Below are 23,505 nucleotides of genomic sequence, written 5' to 3' on the forward strand. Positions count from 1 at the left end.
GTTCGAGAAAGCAGCAAAATGTGCTTTTAAGAGGAGCGAAAACAAGGGAACTTTCATGCTCAATTTGCACTTTCAAGTTTCTAATGTTAGTTTCATTGAAATGAGAATGGAATCATTGAACACAAATGTGTTTTTGTGAATAAAAGATGGCTTTGAAGTGAAATTACATATTTGAATCAAAGTTGGAAAAATGACCTTTATGCATGTGAAACTAGGTTTTGTGTTAAAAAAAATAGGGGAGAGAATCAGGAGAATAGACCAGTTGATACTTCACCTGATTTTAGACTGGTTTATCTTGAATGATTTTGCAAAAACTCAGAAAACCAATCTAATAGAAATCAATCGATGAAAGAAGCTGAAGGTTCCATGGTTTTGTGTGAATAGGAGAAGAAACCAGTTATAAAGCGGGCTAATGTAACTCATGATTCAAGGACGGTTATGAGCGTATGAAGTTTGTATATCCTTTTGTTCACATTGAATTTCAATTTAACACTTCCCTCCTTTCTTCTTTACTTCACACATTCACACTTCCTCTTCATACCATCTCCTCAATCCCCAATTTCATCCATGTTTCTTACTAAAAATCACCATAAAATCATTCTAAACATCTTGGGAAGCAACTTCCATTGATTTAAATCCAACAAAAATAACTTTTGTGGGATTTTTGCTCAAGAAATTAGGATTTTCAAAATCTAAAAGTCTTGAGTTTGGAGTTGTTTTTGAAGCAATTTCTTGGGGCTTTTTGCATCAATAGCTTATTCTAGCATTATTCTACAGATTAGAGGTAACATCTTTCAACTTTACTCCATAGTTTATATTTCAATATTTTTGCATTTCTTGAGTTTTTTATTAACTTTGCAATGCTGATTATATGATGCTTTTTGTTGATTTTTTGGACTTCCTTGACTTTATTAGCATCTATGAACATGTCAAAAAGGATAGATTAGGAAAATTGTTGAAGAAGTTAAATTGTCAAGTTTCTAATTTGTTGATCATTGTAAATATTTGGCATGTGGTGATGTTTATTGATGTTTATGGGCTTAAATAGACACAATTGGACCCTATAAATGTTCTTAATTTCTTAACTTTAGAAATAGGGTGAAAATTGTGAAAATACCAAATTGTCGTTTTCCCAAAATTTGACAAAAATGAATATTGTATAGAAAAAAGTACCTAAGTTTCATTAGGCTTTATTGTTAACTCCATATGACCTCATTATCATCTTTAAATATCTATATTTTGTATGTATGGAGAACTTTTGGGTGAAATTGGCAACTTAAGGATAATTTTGCATAAATTGGGGAAATGGTGAATTTGAGCATCGGGTGAAATTTGTGATGCATATTTGTAACATAAAAAACTTGTTAAATGTACCTTATACTACCTTTTTATCTTATATAGGTACAATGGTGATGCCTAAGGAGGAGATGGAGTGCCGATGACTCTTGTTGATAAGCTTGCATTTTGTGTGTTTAAGTGTGTTTTATTATATATTTTTGATGTGTTTTAGTTATTTTTATAGCTAATTAATGCGGTTTCTAGTGAAGTTTACTTTTGATGGTTTAAAGTGTAAAACGTTACATTTCTATGGATTAAAATGGTGAAAATTTTATGTTTTTTTAGGTTTAATGATTCAATCATCAATTGGGGTGAATTAAGAAGATATTTGAATGATTGTTGATAATTTGAAACAATATAAAGAGAATATGAAGTACAAAATAATCAAAAGATTGAAATGCAATCAAATATAAAAGAAGAGAAATTTAACAGTTTTGATACCTATTGGTATTTTAGCTATATCTTGAGCTAAAAGCATCATATTGAGGTGATTCTTGAGCTATTTTGAAAATAACACATAGCTCTACATTTCTTGTGAGACATCAAAATCTAGTTCATGAGTTTTCCTAGTCAAAAAGTCGAAATACAGTCAGCCATTTTTGTTGTTAAAAGCTGAAATAGGGGATTGATCAATCAAGGGTATTTTGGTTATTTATTAGTCTACAGAGCTCCAAATTAGGTGATTCTTAAAGCATTGAAAAGCCAACTCAAAGGGTTGAAACTTTGATGTTTTGTACAAGAGCTAGTTCAGCCTCCATCATCAAGAAAATATCAGTTGAAATTGGTACAAAAACATAGTAAAGTTGAAAATTGATCAGAAATGAGGAGATCTGCAATAAGACAAAATAGGGGGTGATACGTAACCTCATGCCCACATTTTCATGCCCACATAATCTTCAAACAAACCTGCAACGTGCTTATCAACTTGTTCTACATTCACACAGCTTTTCTAGGTTATCTCCAGCTTAGAATTTCGGTTGTACCTGTAAAGAAAAGTGTGGAAACTTGTAGAAGCATATTTGGGAATCTCAAGATGTATTTTACATCAACTTTAACAACTCATTTGTAACTTGAATTCCTCTATAAATAAGGGACTTGGAGAATATTTTTCATAACTGTTGAAAGGCTAGAGACACTATCAAAATGCAGTTTTCGCTAGTTTTTCTTAGTTCATTAGTTTAGTTCATTAGTATAGTATAGTTAGTATAGTTTATTCATCTTGTACTTGTAGTTAGATTTGGATGAAGAATTGAGAAGCAAAGATGGAGAGTTGGATCTCATGTGACAAGGGTGACTTTTCTCTATCACTTTCTCTTTTGTATTTGATTTCATGTTTAGTTATAATACAATTTTGGATTTTATCACGTTTTGCTAAAGTTTATGTCTAGAGTTATGGATGAACTTTCTATATCTTGTTAGTGATATTTAATTGGTTAATTGATGATATTATTTTGAGCAAGTTATTTATTACTTTTGCTTTTTTAATCATGATTAACCGGCCATTAATTGTGATAATTTTAAAGTGTTAAGTTTGCAATGAAAATTGAGATTTGACACTAGTTTAAGAAAGTGTTAAATCTAACGAGTACATTCACGAGAATAGAGGTGCACATTTGTGACTTTAGTGGCTTGTTCATGTAATTTCTAGAAGAAATGAGGTTGTGGTTAATTTCATAACCACGAGAGTAGGTGTGACTTAACTACAAGTATAGTTGATTCACTATGAGAGTAGGTTTCACATACAGTAGGCAATTACGCCATAACTAGCCAAGATAATAAAATTCAATTAATCGATAATTCACTTGCAATAGTAGTTAGAAATTCTACAGCCCTAGGAGCTTTCTATTGTTACTTTTATTACTTTTATTCCTTGTTTATGGTGTAGATTTAATTTCTTGCACTTGTGATAGTCTAAATAATAAAGGAGTTCAAAAACCACTGGTAATTGACAATCTTCCCTGTGGGATCGACACCTAATATCCCCCATACTTGATAAACGACCTGTATACTTTTAGAAAATGAGGTGTTTAGGTTTTATTAAAATTTGGTGCATGGTAGAACCTTATCACTTGTTCATTTGTTTGCTCTCTTACTTATCTCAAAGTTTTGTAGCTTGTTTTCAATTTTTCTTTTATCTACCAATGAAACTCATGAAAATTTTGGCTTGGATTTAGTAGATTTTGGATCATTGGCTCGTGAATTTCATGTTAGTTTGCTATCAATCGCTACATAGGGAAGTATTACTTTCTTACCTTTCGTTTCCTTCTTACAAATTGAGGAGCATGTGTATTTTAAATGTTGAGGGGAGGGGGGAATTAAGGTTATGTATGCACTATTGTGATTGGTTTTTGTTTAAATTATTTGGACTTGTCTTGGAAATATTTCCTATGCTTTAAATTGTTTAAAAATGGGCTTGCCGTCAAGGGGTGTCGTCTAGTTACAAGGAAGACTTTGCTGAAATTATTTCAAAATCTTGTCCAAAATTGTATAATTGCCCAAAATTTTTCAAAATTTTTCAATTTAATGCAAGGGTAATAAGTTCCAAAGCCATTAGTTTTCAAATTCCCTTACTTGTTAAAATAATTACATGTACCTTGAAAAATTCATTTCTCAATTAACTTTGAAATAGTTATTATGTGATTGGGAGTTTTTTGCTTATTAAGGAAGTAGATCTTGTAAAGTGGAGGAAATTTTGCCTAAATTTTTTGCATATTTATTGAAAATTCCTATCTTTACTTGCTTTTACAAAGTTTAGTGATAAACTTGGTCAATAAATGCAATATTTTGCCTAAGATTATTTCTATATAAATTTACAAAGAGGGAATATGTCATTGATTTAAAAAAAAAAAAGAGAAAGAGAAAAAAAGAAGGAAAAAAGAAAAAATGAAGAAAAAAGAAAAAAAATAGAATATGAGCTATTCTACTCCAATGATTCATGTTCTTATTAACCGGGAGGTTTAATCTAAACTTGTCGACTTTTGTGTAAAACAGTATTTGAATTAAGAGCATGCAAAGCAACTATGTGAAATGTTGAGTAATTGGAGATTTTCATCTAAAAATGTCGATTTTCATGTCAAAAGGCACTTTCATAATTTCAGTGGATATGCTATATGAATAAATCCCTGACTTTGAAAAAAAGATGATCATAGAATTAGAAAGCATTTTTATTGATCTTGTGAATTCCTTGTTTGTAAAATTAGGTGAGAATAAGAAATTGAGATGATATGTTTAAATTATAGTATAATCTTGTCTCCTTTACTTGATATTATGAATACTTGGGATAAAATGAATAATTGCACAATGGTTGTTTTCTTAGTTTTAAGGAATTGAATTTGAAATATGCACGTGCTATTTCAAAACTTTTGAGTCATTATTTTGGATTGTATTTCTTATTGCTTGAGAATAAGCAATGGTTTAAGTGTGGGAGAATTTGATAAGTGCTACTTATGTAATATATTTTATGGCTCTTTTAGCTGGTTTTAATTTATTTTTTATTAGAACCAAGAGTTGAAGTGATACTTATCCTAAGAATTAATGTTTGAGTATTGATGGATTAATTTTACTATCTTTGTCCACTTTTACTTGTTTTGAGTGATTGGTTTTGCAGAAAAAGGGACAAGCAAAATGAATATACCAAGTCACCAAGATAAGTGGTGAAAACAAGAAACGTTATGCGTAAAAGTTTAGTTGTGAGTTAGGGGAAGAAACCACAAGAAGTTGGAGTGGTTTCATCTCTCGATTCTAGTCAGATTGCTTTCTCCTTGGCACTTCAAGAACAAAGCAAGAATCAGGTGATGAATCCTCACGAGTCTCCTTATGTTTCATCCTCAAGAGTCGAAAATTTTGTGCAAGTTGCACAACTTATGCTACTTGATTTCCTTTGTCATACATGACGAGGTTCTACCATGCACCAAATTTTAATAAAAGTTAAACATTCCTTTTTTGTAAGTATACAGATCGTTTATCGAGTATAGGAATATTAGGTATCGATTTCACAAGGAAAATTATCAATTACCGGTGATTTTTGATTTCCTTTATTATTTAGATTCTTACAAGTGCAAAAAATTAAATCTACACTACGAACATGAAATAAAAGTAACAATAGAAAACTCCTAAAGTTATGGAATTCTTCACTACTCTTGAAATTGAAATTACCGGTTAATTGAATGTTATTATCTTGACTAGTTATGGCATAATTTTCTAATGTATGTAAAACCTACTCTTGTAGTGAATCAACTATACTTATAACTAATCCAAACCTACTCTCGTGGTTATGAAATTAACTACATGTTTATTTCTTCTATAAAATTACATGGAACAATCCACTAAAACCACAAAGGTATACCTCTACTCTTGTGAATATACTCTCTAGGTTTAGCACTTCTTTGAACTAGTGTCAAATCCCAATTTTCATTGTATACTTAACACCTTAAGATTATCACAATTAATGGTTGGTTAATCATGATTAGAAAAGCAAAAGTGATAAATAATTTTCTCAAAATAATACCATCAAATAATCAAATAAATGTCACAAACAAAATATAGAAAGTTCATTCATAACTCTAGACATAAACTTTAACAAAACATAAGGAGAATGAAAGAAAAGACCATACTTGTAATATAACTAAACATGAACTCAAATATAAAAGAGAAAGTAATAGGAGAGAAATCAACTTTGTCACATGATCCAAGCTCTCCATCTTGCTTCTTATTTCTTCGTCCAAATCTAAATGTAAGTGCAAGATGGATATACTACACTAATTATACTATACTAATGAACTAAAAAATCTAGTAAAGACAGCATCTTGGTAGTGTCTCTAGCCTTTCAAAGTTATAAAAAATGTTTTCCAAGCCCCTTTTATATAGAGAATTCAAGCTTCAAAATGAATTGTTAAAATTAATGTGAAATGCATCTTGAGATTTCCAAAATACGTTTCTACAAGTTTTCACACTTTTCTTTACAGCTGCAGCAGAAATTTTGAGCTGGAGATAAGCTGGAAAAAGCCGATTAACTAATTATTAGCTTAACTTGACTCATTGTAGCTTAACTAAACTAATTACTTGGCCCATTAACCAAGCATGCCAATTGTTTCCTCTAATAAACTAACAAGCCTCATGGCCCACCAAACATTAAGTTGGCCGAATTTGGACTCAACCCTAACAATCTAGCCAACCAAGAACTCAACATGAGCTGGTGGCTTTTATTCAACATACAAACAACTAAATAACATAACTAAGTATCAAATGACTCTAGAATATAGCTAAGACAATGACTTAGAACTCCCCTTGATTCCAACGAACTCGAGCTAGGGTTGATCAATCAATTTTACTCCACCTGAATTAAGGTAACGAATGACGAATTACCACGATCAAGTCTTTCAATTGATTTAGGTACTCCAATTTGCTCTTGGATAGCCCGCATCAGTGCTTGGAATGACTCTTTAAGCCGCTTAGCACGAACGCTAGTGATAGGACCTAAAGGAACCTTCACTTGGTCGACGCTTGAAGATTAAACGGCTTGATTTGCCATATCAAATTCTTTGCATATTGGTATAACATATAGACATTCATTAAATATTTATCATATTCTTTGCACATTGGTATAATATATAGACATTCATTAAATATTTATTGACTCTTAATAGTTACACGTCTTCATCTTCATCGGTACTGATTACTCAATCTAGTGATTGACCCCACTAGAATGGACAGTGAAAGGGACCTCCAAAGTACCAACATTGCACTTTACCTTTCAATAACATTGATAGGACTATAAACCCTACCGATAAAGACGTGACCATTAGAGCTATCCCATCAACATTCACATTTAATCAAACAATCGAGTAACATTTCATATACATATAGCTTTCATAAAAAAAACATTTAGATGCAACAAATATAGCCATACAAATTCCATTTTCATATAGAAAGTAACATTTTATTAAACATTAGAAAAACATATTTAAGAAAATAAAAAGGAGTAGATTCCACTCACCTCAATTCACTTGATAGGAAGCCCAATTAAGGTTCTTGATCCTTGCCTTCTAACCCAAGAGAAATGACATGTAAATCCCTTGTGTAAATTGACCGTTCATCATTTATTTCTCTAATGCATCCCCTAGAGAAGTTTGACTAAGATAATTAACATTCCTAAGCGAGTAAAGTGTATATATTTAACATTTCCCGTTTTAGTAAGTTTTCTATTTTAGAAAGTTTCCTTCTAAGAAAGTTATTATTTTTGGTAAGTCTTCCTAACTTTGGAAAGAATCCTAACTTAGGTCCATATTCTTGGAAAGCCAATCATTTAGGGAAAGTTTTATTAAATTAGTGCTCTTTATTTTAGGAAGGTCACGCACTTAAAGAAGTCTTTAAATTCGGAAAGTCCATAACTTTAGCAAGTCGCTTATTTTGAAAAACATTTATTTTAGAAAATTTTCTCAATATGTCAGTGACTTTGAATTGTAAATTCATTGTTTGTTTTGTCGTTACTATCACAATCTTTGTGTTTTCTATTTTTGTACAAAATTAGAGTTCTAGCACTTTCAAGACATCTTAAAATAAAGCCTTTTAACTGACTTAACTAATTAGAGCATTACCATTATTAAGCTACTATTAGCAGCCCATAACGAACATAAGAATGTCCTTGAAACAATTGCAATTGCTGCTGTAACCTAGTAGTAACTTTAGTACATTAAAGGTTCAAAAGTTAACCTTAAAACTAAACGAGACAACTTCTAGTAATACTGTAACTGTTGTAAAATTAGGCTGCTAAATAATGCTAAAAGTAATCAATTTTAGTGGTAAAAATGATCATATTACTTTGCTTCAAAGTGGTTATAACCAATAACATAATTAAAAAGCAACAACACTTAGTTTTCCTTCTCGATTTCTGTATACGGCTAGAGAGACCATTAGGCACATGACTATTGGAATTTGATTTCTTCAAGGATGCAACCTAGGAACAGATACTTCTAAATAATAATTTTTTTTCCAATTCTAGTTTCATGTCTTCTATCGGTTTGTTTAATTTTGCCTACTAATCGTGCATTTCACACAATAATTAGTGAAAAAAAACTTCTAGTATGCGCAGGCAAAATAATTTCATGAGTACAAAAGATTACGTTGCTAAAATGAGAAAGGAACAAAATTTCATTTACTTAAATGCTTTTCTTGATTAGTAGCAGCAAAATGTTGTGATGTGACGTCATAAAATTATTATTTTGACAATAAACTTTCAATTACAACGTAAAAGTTAGTCGAATCATTGTAATCGTGAAAAATTGAATTTTCAATACAAAACAACGGTGTAATTCAACGAGTGGCAATGATTTGGTCTTCAAAACGAGAAAGGTTTAATTTTTTATACATTTGAATATTTTTCTCAATCAAAGAAACCAAAACTTTATTTTTTGGCATTGCAAAACTATTTCTTGACAAGTACGACTACTTTTAAAGCCTAAACATGATCTAAACACTGTAATTCTCATTTTTGTGCTATTAATTATTGAAAACGTAGTTGATTAGTGAAAACTAAAAAATTTCTTGGGTACAAAATAAAAATAATATAAAATTGAGAAATAAAATGTCAATTATTCACCATAGTGCAATTTTTATAAAACGGTAGTATAATTTTGCAATCCGGTGTCGCAATATTGTATCTTATTTACTTTGTGTTTCACTGATCTAAAGGCAATTATAAGTCCTTTTAGACAAGGCAGGGGACATCAAGCACGACTTTTGATAGCTTTTGACATTTCTTTCATTTAAAATAACTTTTTTTGGGCGAACAATTTCAGAGGTCCCGGGGCTCCTTGTCTGGACATTTTGAAGGGCGTATTATGGTCACCATTTTTAGAAGAACTGGAGGAAAGGAAAATTGATTATATTTCTCATACGCATTTATAAGAGATTATGCCTGTATTTATAGACCTGTACAAAGTGAATATTGACAACTAACACAATGAATTTAGACTAGTCTCTATAAAATAAATTATTAATTGATATTAATTATTAATTAATGCTATTTGACTAATTAATGCGCTAAATTAATAGAATATACTAATTGATACAGTAACTTATTTACAGTAACAATGATGTACTGCTACCAGAGTAAGCTTTAATTTTTCACGCTCTGTTTGGTGAGACGTGTAACAATGATTTGAAGTAGAAAAAAAAACAAATTTCTACACTCATATTAGTGGACAATCACGTACAAGTTCAAACTCATAATATACAAGCTCTTAAAACTTCGATACATATAAACCAGGTGCATGCAAAAGAGACAAACGTTTAATTTATGCATTCGCCTCTTCAATCTAGATGCTTATTTACCAGATGCTAGTTTTCATCGTTTTGCCAAATTTTTTTTTTTTTAATGGAGATTCCACTAACTACATGTCTTAAGATACCAGCAAAGATAATACAAATCCAATGGGTTTTTTTTTTTTTTTTTTGGGGGTCTATGATCACTAATCACTAGATGATGACACAACTTTAGTTTTGACACCTTTATAATATTGAATTCGATGGGGATAATTCAGTCATCATCTGTTCTGCGTCTTTTCTTTGGGATAATTTCATAAACCTCCCTTGATGTTTCTCATAACATCACTTAGCAACTTTTAGGTTTTTAAAACCACACTTCCCTTCCTTGAATTGACTTTTTTTTTAAACATTTTAGCCCCTTTGGAGGAAATGCAAAAAAGATAAAATTTTTATTCCAATATTACCTTTATGTTATCTTATTTATGAAGCTTATAACAATAATAAAATATAAAATAAGGTTAAAAAGTAAAAAAAATGAAAATATGAACGAGTATAAATGCAATAACGAGTAATTTTGTAGATATCCAATATCTATTACCTAGTATAACAAATAACATTTTAGCAAAAAAAAGGATATTCCTATATATATATTTGGTCATTCGTTCATTTTTTATTAATTTTTTAAATTCTAACTTATTTATATAATTTTTTCTATAAGTAGGATTTATATTACAAACCACACGTATAAAGAGATTATTTTAATTTTTAGTAATTTAAATTACATTATGCATTAAAACATATTTCCTAAAAAAATTTTCTTGACTTGTATCTATTCAACAAAAATTTTCAAGATGTTAATTACTTACCAAAATCCTTCTAACTAGTTGACTATAACTAGATTTTAATTTATCCATGTCTTTTGCTGTCCCACTATCACCTTGACACAAAGAAATATGGACCAATATTAGATTGTAATTTAGTTATTTTGTTTTCTATATTTTTTTGGTTCTTTAAAAATACTCATTTTTTTTTTAGTTTTTTGATTAAATAGTTATTAAGAGTGCAAGGATAATTTTGTAAATTTGTGACTTTTGATAGGGACATTTGATTTTATCAAGCTGATAGGGGAGATAAGTGAGATTTTAAAAGTCATAGGGGAGTTGAGTGATATTATGAGAAACCTTAGGGGAGGTTTCCGAAATTATCCCTTTTTCCTTTTTATTTGTTATTATACATGCACAAAAAAGAAATGATATCCGTTCGTCGTGTTGGAATGCCTGCAAACAGTATAAGAAAACGCTAAGTTCTTAATTCTTTGACTAAATCCTGATAAAGAAATTGTCACTTCTCAGAAATTAAACAACCACCATTAGGCTTCAGGCTGATCAACAGAAGCACGGATATGGCTCAAGAGGTATTAGACTGCTCCACATACCCCATGGTTGGTGGTGACGGTCCACATAGCTACGCTAGAAATTCCAATTACCAGGTAATAATCTACTATGCCACAGTCAAATTTACTTGCTTAATTCTCTTGGATACCAAAAAGTGAGGAACATAATGTGTAAATGTTTAACATGATGCAGAAAGAATCACTGGATTCAGCTAAGCAAATGATGAATGAACTGATTGATCAACATCTTGATCCTGGAAACCATCTGTACTCTTTTAATCCTGGCAATAGCTCTTTTCGAGTTGCAGATTTTGGGTGTTCTGTTGGTCCTAACACGTTCCGTGCAGTGCATAACATCATTGAAGCTGTTGAAAACAAATACAAATCCCTACCGGTGGAAACACAGATGCCAGAATTCCATGTCTTCTTCAACGACCATGTCAATAATGATTTCAATACTCTCTTCAGAAATCTTCCAGCTACAGGGCGGTACTTTGCATCTGGAGTTCCGGGTTCTTTTTATGGGCGCCTACTTCCTAGTTCTACACTACACTTTGCACATTGCTCCACCGCGCTTCACTGGCTCTCCAAGATCCCAGTAGAAGTGATGGATAAAAACTCCCCTGCTTGGAACAAGGGCAGAATTTGTTATAGTGGAGCTGCTAAAGAAGTTAAAGATGCATATTCAACTCAGTTTGGAAAAGACATTGATTCTTTCCTGAGAGCCAGAGCACAAGAGCTTGTTCCAGGAGGATTGATGATGCTTGTAGCAGATGGACTCCCTGATGATGTCCAGATGTGTGAGTCCAGCATAGGGGAAAATCTTAACGTTCTGGGATCCTGTTTCCTGGACCTGGCCAAAATGGTAAAAGTGGTCCAATTACATCAAATTTCACAAAATCAGTTTTTTCATCTTTTAATAGTTACATACTTTAAAGTTGACACCATCATATCCTTGCAGGGGATGATTGCTCAAGAAATGGTGGATTCGTTTAACTTGCCTTTTTATTATCCATCGCCATCTGAGCTGAAAACACTGATTGAGGTGAACGGATTGTTTGAGATTAAGAAAATAGAGAAGCTAGATTCTTCAAGCGCAAAAAAAGGGGTACAGCTTGACGTTGATGTCTGTATCCTTCACATGAGAGCTGTCCTTGGGGAACTCGTCGAGAAACATTTTGGTGAAGGAGTAATTGATATCTTGTTCGAACGTCATAGACAAAAATACATCGAGAATCCTATCCTATCTGATGAGAGGTACATTAAAGACGCAAGCTACGTTGTCTTTCTCAAGCGGAAAATAAAAGTTACTTATTCAGAAGAAATTCCATATGATCAATTGACAAAGCTGGGTCTTGTGTAGATGGTGCAGAAACAATGAGAGTTATTGGATTGCAGATTACTTCAAGAGGGGTATTAGTTGTAACGTAGTGTATGTAAGACGAACAGATTGTCAGAAGAATGATAAAGTGGCGAGAAAACGTGTTTTGAGAATTTCAGGAAAATATTTTGGCTCGTAATTACTATCCAAACAAAACCTTTATATTACTGATCAGTAGTTGTATGGACTTGTCTTAACTCACAATAAAATTAGCTTTTTTTTGGGAAAGATTTAATAAAACTTAAAATTAAATGCGAGAAATTTATTAAAGAAGGCATCAAGAGACTGCTGAAAAACAAAGAGGCAATGCTTCTTGGATTTTACTAGCCATTTTTTTAGCCCTCGAACCATTATTGTTGTTGAGTTTGTTTTTGTATCTTATATTGGGCGTTCTACAAAGAAGCACGCCCCTCTCCTTGGTAGTTATAAATATGTCGAGTTTAAGTAAATTTAAGCATGTCAAGGCACCAGTACAAGAGAGTTTTGAAGAGTCCATACTCCAATTTAAGAGAGGTTTTTGGATCAAGCACCAAATCAAAAGAGCTAGTTAGGCGGCTATTTGGGTCTTTGGATTGTTAACCCTTTTATGTTTCTTGGGTTCTCTTGAATTTTCATATTTGTACGTACTATGAAGATCATGATTGATAAGTTTAGCGACACAAGCTTGTCTGTCTAACCCTCGAGGGAGAGAGCAGATACAAGAAGATCTTGGTCTGAGGAGCCAATGCTCATGCTAGATACAAATAGAATCACCTGATCCTACTCTCAATCTGCAACCAATATTCAAAACTTTCCGACCTTCAAGAATCCCTCTCCATGTAAAGGAAGGACAACAACCTAGCATTGCTTGAAGGAAGTCAGTAAAAGAAAAATACTTCGCTATAAGTACACAATGAAGAAGGGGCCTTGGAGTAGTAAGAATCCTCCGAGCTTGCTTTCCCAAGAAATTTGTGGTCGAGCACTCGTAAAGATTGTCCCCTTCTAACCAAGAAATGAAACAAATTCGAAGACCAATGAGGTCAAGAATCAACAAAAGGGAGAATTGATTTAAATTATAGATCAATTTAGCATACTATCATAGATCAGCACGTGCCAACAGCATCTAAGCACCAACATACAAAAATCACTGTTTTGTTATTTGGAATGTCAAAATATACTGTCACAAAGATGGTAAATGCAAAAGGGTTGCTCATAACTTTTCTTAATTAAGACATTGTTGGAAGAAAAAAAAAGTGGAATGATTTTGTACTACTAGTGTAATTGTTGCATTCTTTTGCAAAGACTTAAATAGTTTATCATAATTTTTGTTGTATTCCTTACAGTAATTGATATCTAGTTCCTTATTAATGCCACTATGTAGTACAAATTCTCCTTTGAGACCGACTGTAGAGGCCAATTAGCATTTGATATCGGTTGCGACTTGCATTGACGTGCCTAAATAACTCAAACCTATTTTGCCAAAAAAAAATTAAAATTTTTAATCAACGAGTTTTTTTTTTTTTAGACAATCAACGAGTTAAATTGCATTGGCTGTAGCTTGAACCCTAATTGTTTTGGGCAGTCAATTAAACTCTGAAAAAACGATATCGTCATCTAGAAGGACATATTTTAGTCAAGCCGGCTGGTTTCTGATATTATTATTGGTTAAGTTTGGGGAATCCTCTATCTTGTCTTTGTTTTGTAGAATTTAATAGATAAATACAGATTATATAACAGACCGAGCGTCATGCCTCGTGTGAAAATGACAACGTTGCAATTTTGAAAGTTACAAGCATAGATAAAATGATAGTAAGAAGAGTAGAAATACCTACAATATAGAGATAAAGAGAGAAGATAATGATCAATTTGAGAGTTCTAGTAGTAAAGAGTGAATAATTCTGGAGTATTGATTGACAGATAGTACATGTTAGATGTTACCAATAATTTGTTATTAAGCGTTTTGAACCCGTTACTTTTCACTAAAAATATTACTTGGTCAGCAGCTTAACATCCGGGTTATTACAACTTAATTTTGTCTTGAAGCTTCCTTTTCTAACATACAACAACATTGCACAGGGTCTGCCTTTCTTTGTGTAATATCTTTCTTTCCACGTCAATCAACTTTTACTATAGTTGCTTAAAATAAATAAAAATTCATGTGAAACGATAGAATCTTCAAACTTTGGGGTACACGTTAAAAGGAAAACTGCTTCCATTTGTTGAAACTTCCATTTTTTGTATTGGCTCGTGCCAAAGGGACAATTTATGAGCCACTACATCTAATGGCCCAATTGATATATATTTTTTTATTGTCATGAAGATAAAAAAGGCACAATAATATTGTAAGTGAAACAAAACCTTCAACTAATTCTTTCAGTTGTCTATTCTCATGCGATCCAGTGGGCTTTTGCTATCAAGTTTGGAGCTTGGAATCAGTCCGAAAAACTCCAGCAATCCTATTGTCTTGTATTGTGCTCCATTTTCTTTGACAAGCTCCGGTAGAGGACCGATTTTTGCTGTCAAATTTGCGTTGTGGAATGCAGCAATTGACAACCTTTCTTTCTGGAAATCCACAACAGCTCTATGCTCTATGCTTCTATATTCTCCATTACTCATTATCTGCATTCCACCAAATATAAAAGCAACATGAACTGAAAAGCAAGTTATAGATGTTCTTCAGGAGCACTCAACTTTTTTTTCCCAGTTGTTCTGTCTTTATCTATTCATATATTGAGTTATTATCTTTTTGTGGTTAGGTACCTCCATCATATCACCAATGTTGACTATAATTGCTCCAGGAATGGGTTTAATAGGCACCCATGTATTGCTTTTCTTGATTTGCAGGCCTTGAACATCATTGACTTGAACTAATAAGGTCAGTCCTGTTCCATCGGAGTGGGGAGAGGCGCCGAAAACTTTGTCTGCTTGTCTGCAGGGTGGATAGTAATTCATTCTTATTCCTTGTATGCCATCTTGATAGATGCTGCATAGTTTGCCTGGCTCCAGCCCAAGATTCGCCTCGATAAGTTTGAAGAGGCTCATGCAAACCTTGTGAATTTGAAGTGAGTATTCATCCAAGGTTGATCTGATGTAATCAGAAAATTGCAGTTAGCATTGTGATGAAAGTTTTGCATACAACTTGTTGGCTTTTTGTCACTTCAAAAGTGCCTTGTGGCTTTGTAATGGAAGCAAAAAATGCTTCATAGTAAAGAAAAAAGAGTCTTCTGTTTTATATTGTGGGGGTATTTTGATAAAGAATACAAATATTAAAAAAGTGAATTATTTGAGTTTTTAAGTTACATAAATGGGTAACGGCTATAACGGTCATAATATGAATGTGAATTTAACCATTACACAGTTAAACTAAATCACTATGTCTTGTAACTGAAATTTGTATGATGTCTAATTTTAATTTACCTATTTATAACTCTTATTTTTCAAACCTATAAATAACTCTTATTTTTCAAACCTATAAATAGAAGTTCTAGCAATAGATTACTTGCTTCTATTGTATATACTATATTTCTACGTCTATCCCCTATAAAGTGTTTCTTGTATTATTTTTTTACTACTGCAAATATAATACATTAGATAAATGTGTTACTAGAGTATTATATGGGGCAAAGTACAGTATTTGGATAGATTTCTATGTTATTCCATTGGTGTAGATTAGAGTGGACTATAGTGGAAAAGACTGTACTGCTGTATTCTGGAGGTTACATACTGAGATCTATTATATCGGAAGATACTTCGTAGAGGTACAGCTTTTAAAGAGAGCTACCTAATTCATGCCTCAACCAATGCCAAACAAACATTACTGGTACAAAATATTTGCATTTTTTTATACAATATTGAAGTATGAGAATTTTTGTTAATTTCCTAGTTGAATTTAATTGCAGAAATTATTGTTACTTATTTGATTATTTTAGCCCAAAACCAACATAATTGTGCACACATAGAGGATAAATTCCCATGAATTATGGGAGACTATCAAAGCAGAAAGGACCTTGACAAACAGACTAGCCATCAAGATTGATTAGGAGGCTGATTATAGAGTTTTTTGTTTTTTGGTGGTGGGGATGGGGTTGAGTTTAAAAATCGAGGGCAAAGAAAGAAAATTCAACCCATGACCTCTAATTCTTTGATATTCAATCTTAATCACAAGACCAAGGCCTCCTCGGCCAATAATAAAGTAAGATAATTTTGCTGCAGATGTGGGAAACAATTGTGATAATGTGTACTATTCATGGTTTACCTAAAAGATGTTGGAGAATTAGGCCAGAATCTCATGTTTCTTTGAGAAACTGGCAATGGAAAGAGGAAGAGCATGTCCCCCCAGTCAAGCTTTTGATCCTCTGATACAACAAATGTTTGACCATAGCCTTCAATATGGTTTGGTACTTGTGCACAGGCCATTTTCTGCTCTAATGGCAGCTTGAAGAAATCCTCTGTCACCACCTTCATTTTCTCGATTACCATTGAGGCGCCATGGTTGACTAACTGTTGCAGGATTAGTCATGGATCGATAATTAATTTGCAAGGGAAATTAATCTCAATATCTATGTATTACAGTTATTGTAAACGAGGAAATTGAAAACTTTCATACAAGGAAATTGTCCCAGGCAAAAGTCTGTGATGAACTTAAACTGATAAGGTAGTATACAGAATTTTCTTGAATTTACCTGAAAGAAACCAAACTCTTTACAAGCCTGATGAAGTTTTGCCATCTCATTTTGGTATTCTGAATGACTAGTTGCAAGATTCTCCATATCAATCACTGGAACCTGTGAAGACTCATCGGTCGAAATTTCATCAAGGATCATTTCAGGCCGGATGTATCGATGTGGGATTTCTTTGGAGCAATTAGAAGCTAGTTCTTGCACATTCTCCACAGGAAGAGAACCAAGGTCAGGTCCATTTTTGGCTACCTCAGTTCCCATTGATCAATAATGTCCCAGATGTCAATCACGACTCTTCTAGTGCTTTTGTTGTTTGTTCGATCTTTGGCTTAATTCTATACTTCTATTTTGGACTCTAAACTATGTCCCCTTTCCGATTCTTATACTTGAAATCGTCTCATTTTAGTAAGTAAAAAACTATTATGTGTGCGTCTCTCTGTACCCAATTCAATGTCCCATGACTTTTTAATGTTGGAAACCTCATGATTCTCTATTACCTGCTCGATGATGTATCAGATTCCAATCCAACCTCTTGTGATACTTACTATTCTATTTTTTTTATTTATTTTTTGTTTTGGCCGATGCTGTGACAGTGACTAAAAGGACAATTTATAAGCCACTAACAACCTCTGACTCTTTGAACATGCAACCAATTTAAGACCAAAACCAACTAGATGGAGAAAGCAACTCTTTTTTTTTTTCTGGGAGATTGCGCTTCTGTGGATTTGATAATTGAGAATAGATGCACTGCCTTGGAAGCCTTGCTAATTTACATGCCTAACGAAGTTCTGTCATTCGGATTTTGTCAATATTCATTGGAATCTCTAACGATTTATTGGTTGAAATTCCATCAATCATTATTCAGGCCGGATGAAAATTGAGAAAAGAACACATTACCTCACAACAATCTTTACAAGCCTATGAAGTTTTGCTTTGCAAGCTTTGCCATGCTAATCATTGGAATTTCTGAAGACTAGTCGATTGACATTTTATCAAGCATTAGGGTGGATATTTGAATTTTATTTTCATCAAACTTTAACCAAATTCTTCAAAGAGACGTAAGAATTAACATATTGTCATGTGATTTCATTTCTAGTTTTCGTATCCAAACCAATAGAAGAATTACCCTCAGCAGCATATGACACAATTAATTCGTTCATTAGTCCAATAATTCAGCATACACGGCCATTTTACAATTCATAGTCATCCCTTTCACTTATTAAGTGGACTACCAAGAATAGTTGATAGAGTCCAATACCAATATAACAATGCAAGAATAGTTGATAGTTATCCATGAACATTGCAGTACTTAATTTTTTTAATACAAAAATCAAATAACAATGATGAGGTGGACAGCAAACATAACAAATGTATTTAACAAAATTTTCTAAATATAAGGTAATATTAAGATAGTTAATATTACCCATGTCCAACTATTCATAAACAGGTATGAATAAATTTAACTAAATAAGTTTGTTTACCACCTATAGTTAATGGATTCGCCAGAGTTTTGAAGCTATGATTATTAGATTCCACCTATTGGTTATTATTATATATTTGATCACAATAGGAAATGATGTTTGCACCCTTTCCTCTTGACATAAATCACAGAAAAAGTCAATATTACCTAAAATGCATATCAAACTGTAAACTTGAAATGAATATCTTTATGGATTAATTTTTCCTATACTGACAGTGTATATACTGTCAATGTTGGATGAATAATAACTATGCAAAATTTGAATTTGAAATTCAACTTTTGCACATATGTCATGAATCAAACGGTGATAGTGTATACACTGTCAGTGTATATAAGATTTACTCTATCTTTATTGTGAGAAGTTCAGTTCATTGTTCTAATGTTTGGCTCATGTGCCAAAGTGGTCCTAATGTTTTGATCAAAATAAATTTGGTCACCAAAATTTCTCCGTTTTTCAAATTTAGGACAATAGATAATAATTCACTAATTCTCATGGTCAAAATCAATTTACCTTAGCCAACAGTTTTGACTTTGCATTTTTGTCCCCACTATTTAGAGCATAGTTATTAAACCCGCCCCGACCCGACAGTTCAACCTGTCAATCCAGTGAACCGGTCATGAAACCAGGTTGGGTTGTTAATTGGATCGTTTGTGAAAGAAATCCGTTGACTTGTCAAAGAACCAGCGGTTCAACCGGTCAACTCGGTTGAACAGGACGGTTTTGTAAGAACCCGGTTGTTGCGTTAAAAATTTTTAGAAGATGTTGCAATGGAGAATCGAATCTCAGCCACAAGAATGAAGTGCGCTCAACACTGAACCAACAAGTTATTTGGTGCTTGTTTTGCCCTTCTACATTATATATTAGACCTTTATTCTTATTTTATTTCTTCAAAACAAAATTTGTTTAGAATCTTTTAATAAAATTTTATTATTCCCCAAATTCTATAAGTTATGAATGGATTTAAAAAATAGCATATTACACAATTCATTTTAAAGACAAATATTATTTTTAATAACTTTTTGCACTTAAAATTCGTAAATAAACTAGATAACTATACTTAGATAAAATTTTATACTTGAAATTTGGTGGATTACTAATTAAATTTAGATTTTGTTAATTCGTATAAGAATTAATGATTTTATAATAAATTGGACTAACTGAGTATATACTATGACATAGTTTATTATAATTTCAACCATATTAATAATTATGAATTATAATATTTAAGTATATTTAGTGACCCACCGGTTGGACCACTCACCCACTGGTTGAACCAGTAACCTGTTGATCCACTTCTTTTACCGGGTTCCTCCCCGGGCCGGGTTTAATAACTATGATTTAGAGTTTGAATTATTATAGTTTCTTAAGTTTTAAGTATGGATTAATCTTTCTTACACTGACGGTGTATACACTATCATCATTGGATTCATGACAACTATGCAAAAGATGAATTAGATCAAAGTTATTTTAGACGTGTGTTACGAATTCTAATTAAACTTCTTTTTCATTTTCTTTATTTTATTTGTTTATGCTACTATTTCTCATGTCTTTCTTCTCTTTTGGATTTATAATTGGTCTCAAATTGGGCATACTTCATTTGCTTATCATTTTGCGCTATGAATAATTAATTGATCATGACTTTTCCCCTTTCTTTCACTTATATTAATTGTTAAACACTCAATTAAATATCTCTTTAAATTTTGAGCAAAATATACTGTATGTAATAATCTAACATATATTTTATTTCTTTCTTTCTGTTTACATTTTAATAGATTATCAATTAAGTTTGAAATGAAATATTTATTGTATAAAATTATTTAGAATATGCAATAATGTTACTCACTTACATGAACGTTATAATAATTAATCACTTATCATTGGAAATTAGGTTCTAATATGAACGGGAGACACAAAAGAAAAACTAAATTCTTTCAAATGATTCTAAATTCATATCCCCTTAGTCTAAATCCACACCCCTAGATTAGATGACAATAAAGCCCATAAGAGTTCAATAGAAACTTTTTTCAATGCAAAAACTTGTCTTTTATGCAACAAGAAATGTTTAAAAAATTAATTACAAATTTTAATTAATTGAAATTATTTGATACCATCATCTAAATTATTGATCCACTAGTTTTTTCTAAAATTATACTTCATTTGTCAACTTTGAAGTGCAATATCCCAAAAAGGTAAAAATATTTTCTTAACACAATTTTTTTAAAAAAATTCTCTTCTATCCTCTTACATGATAAAAAGAGATAAAAACATTCTCACCACCAAATAAGAGGCAAAAATAAATGCCATCAAAGTGAATTAAAAAAAATGTCAGAAATTTTAGGACCATTCATAAGGATGTAAATTTTAAATCCAAATTAACACCATCTCTTTTCATCATAAAAAAAGGCTAATTTTTTATTGAAAATTTTTCTCCCAAGCCTCATAAATGCTATGGGTTTTGTTGGTGAATTTGGTTATAAGGGTGTGGATTTAGATTTAGAAGTTGCGGATTTAGCCCTACCTAATTTTTTTTTTAAAATTCATAAAAGCATCTAATATTCATACTTAACCTTCACTAGTTATTTTAATCATAATTTTTAACTAAAACCATTTCAAACATATGTTTAGAAGTACTGCAATAATTTATGCAATTATAGTTCAAATAAAGTTATGTACTAGAAGTATAAATAGTTGTACAGCTCGCAGAAGTGCGAGGCATGCCCAAAATTATAACCATAGTAAAATAATCTACAACAGCTCAATATAACTTTATCAGGAACCTACAACAGCTCAATATGGCACTGTTCTTCTAAATAGTCTGATAAAAAATGAACTCCTACCTTGATGGCTTATGCTACTCAATCATGATGCATATCTCACACCAATGTTGTCATTTGAAGCAGAAGGCCATCCAAATATATTCCAATGGAAACATTTTTACAGTTTGATAAGGAGATATAGATTAGTTTGTCAAGTCTTCTTTGACTTGCAACTATTGATTTTTTCTATAGGCAAAAATAAACTATTTTATTGATATGCAATCCTGCTGTACAAGAAGGAAAAAAAACTCCTCCTACATCTAAGATGCTTTAGTGATCAACACTATACACAAATTTGTCTCTCTATAGCTATTACTGCAACTATTACATCAGATACTCCATAGACAACCCCCATTCAATCATCAGCTGCCATTCTCTTGAGTTTGTGGAGCTTTAGGCCACGAAACAACCACCATTTGGACCACTCCAGTGATAGTTGTAAGGACTTATCTAGTACTTGTAGCTACATGTTGAAAAATCCTTCTATTCCTCTCCTACCAAAGACATCAAACAGTGACAGCTAGAGATAGCCTTCTAATCTTAGTAGCAAAGAAGTATGAACTACCATAGTGACACCACCAATCTACTTCTTGTTCTCAAGGGAAACATCCCCTATGTAGCAAGCACAATCTTTGCACTTTATCCCACATGCACCTGGAGAAGGAACACTTGAAAAAATAGATGTCTAACAGATTCAACCCCTTGATCACGCAACACACATCTAGGAAGTATATTAGTCACACCCCACTTGATAAGTCTATCTTTAGTTATCAATGTTTGTTGTAACATCAACCACAGAATAAATGCATACTCAGGAACAAAACCTTTTTCCCAAACTAAGGAATGCCATTTCACTTTACTATCGGCCTGATAAAGTTTCTTCAAAGCAGATTTACTAGAATAGACACCTGAACCACATGCGGTCCACTTCATAAGATCCTCTCTATTCATTTGCTGCAACATAGAATTAGGAGTAGACTCTTGAAAGTCCTGCACTCTTGCATTAAACTTCCTTCCTTTAGGCCAGGACCACCTTCCATCCTTTACCGAATCACTTACTTTAGAGGTAACAAACAACCCTAAATTCTTCTATTAAGATTCAGGATATCTTAAATACAAAGGCCCAAGTGCATGTCAATTATCAAACCAGAAAAAAATTGCTCTTACCATCACCAATGCATATTTTAATTCATGGCTGAGCAAGATGCCTAAGTTGTAACTTTCTCCAACACCATGAACAACCAATAGTAGTTTTTACTTCCCATAGACTATGCCCTTTCAGGATCATAGAATATAGCCATCTAACCCATAAAGTATCTTTTTTTTTTTTTACTTAGATTCCATATGAGCTTAAAGTTTAAACACTTGTTCCAATTGGCTATGTTTTGCACTCCTAGTCCACCATTCTTCTCTAGTTTGTAGACATCTTCCCACTTTACTTTTGCTGCATAGTGTGATTTAATTTCACCAGACTATAGAAATAAGGGTAACATGCTATCAAGCCTTTTGAGTATTGCTTTAGGTAGTATAAAAACACTAGTCCAATAGAGGCAAATACCACTAAGAATAGATAAGATTAGCTGCAACCAACCTCTATAGGTAAGATGTTTTCCTGTCTAACTTTGTATCTTGTGCTGAATCTTTATAAAAACAGGTTGGCAATGCTTGTAGTTGAGTTTTGTTGAAATAAGAGGTAGACATAAGTATTTAACTGGTAGTTCATCACTTGGCATCTCCAATATGTTACACAGCTATTGTCCCACTTCATCACTCACACTAGCTACACATACAATACTCTTATGAAGATTAGGCATCAAACCAGATAAACTTCCAAATTTGACAACAGTGTCCTTGACCATAAAAAAAGAATGCTCAGTAGCTATAGATTTTAAAACAAATTATCTGCAAATGCAATATGGGAAAATTACAAATCTAAGAAATGAGGATGAAAATCAAATCCTCTCTCAGCAATGCACAACTTCAGCAATCCAAAAAATACTTCCATAGTAATTAGGAATAAGTATGAGGAGATAGGGTCTCCTTGCGTCAATCCTCTTTCACTATGAAAGAAACCAACCAAAGCCCCATTCATATTATTGATAGAAAATTGTGCAGTAGTAACACACTTACTATCCAATGCACAAACTTTTAAGGACAACCCATAGACAGCATG

General features: G+C 32.3%; 2 protein-coding genes across 2 annotated transcripts; one reads left to right on the forward strand and one right to left on the reverse strand.

Annotated features, from left to right (window-relative positions):
- Positions 1-11,005: 11,005 nt before the first annotated feature.
- On the forward strand, positions 11,006-12,359 carry LOC113771091 (probable S-adenosylmethionine-dependent methyltransferase At5g38780). Its single transcript, XM_027315713.1, has 3 exons — positions 11,006-11,092; positions 11,190-11,861; positions 11,958-12,359. Exons 1-3 carry the CDS (start codon positions 11,006-11,008, stop codon positions 12,357-12,359), a joined length of 1,161 nt encoding a protein of 386 aa, XP_027171514.1.
- A 2,370-nt stretch (positions 12,360-14,729) lies between these two features.
- On the reverse strand, positions 14,730-17,296 carry LOC113771092 (S-norcoclaurine synthase 1-like). The gene is made up of 4 exons (XM_027315714.1): positions 17,039-17,296; positions 16,612-16,856; positions 15,117-15,441; positions 14,730-14,975 (listed from the first exon to the last, which is right to left on the reverse strand). The coding sequence occupies exons 1-4, from the start codon at positions 17,294-17,296 to the stop codon at positions 14,730-14,732; spliced, it is 1,074 nt and encodes a 357-aa protein (XP_027171515.1).
- Positions 17,297-23,505: the final 6,209 nt, after the last annotated feature.

Source organism: Coffea eugenioides, chromosome 5 (assembly GCF_003713205.1).
Source record: "Coffea eugenioides isolate CCC68of chromosome 5, Ceug_1.0, whole genome shotgun sequence".
NCBI lineage: Eukaryota > Viridiplantae > Streptophyta > Magnoliopsida > Gentianales > Rubiaceae > Coffea > Coffea eugenioides.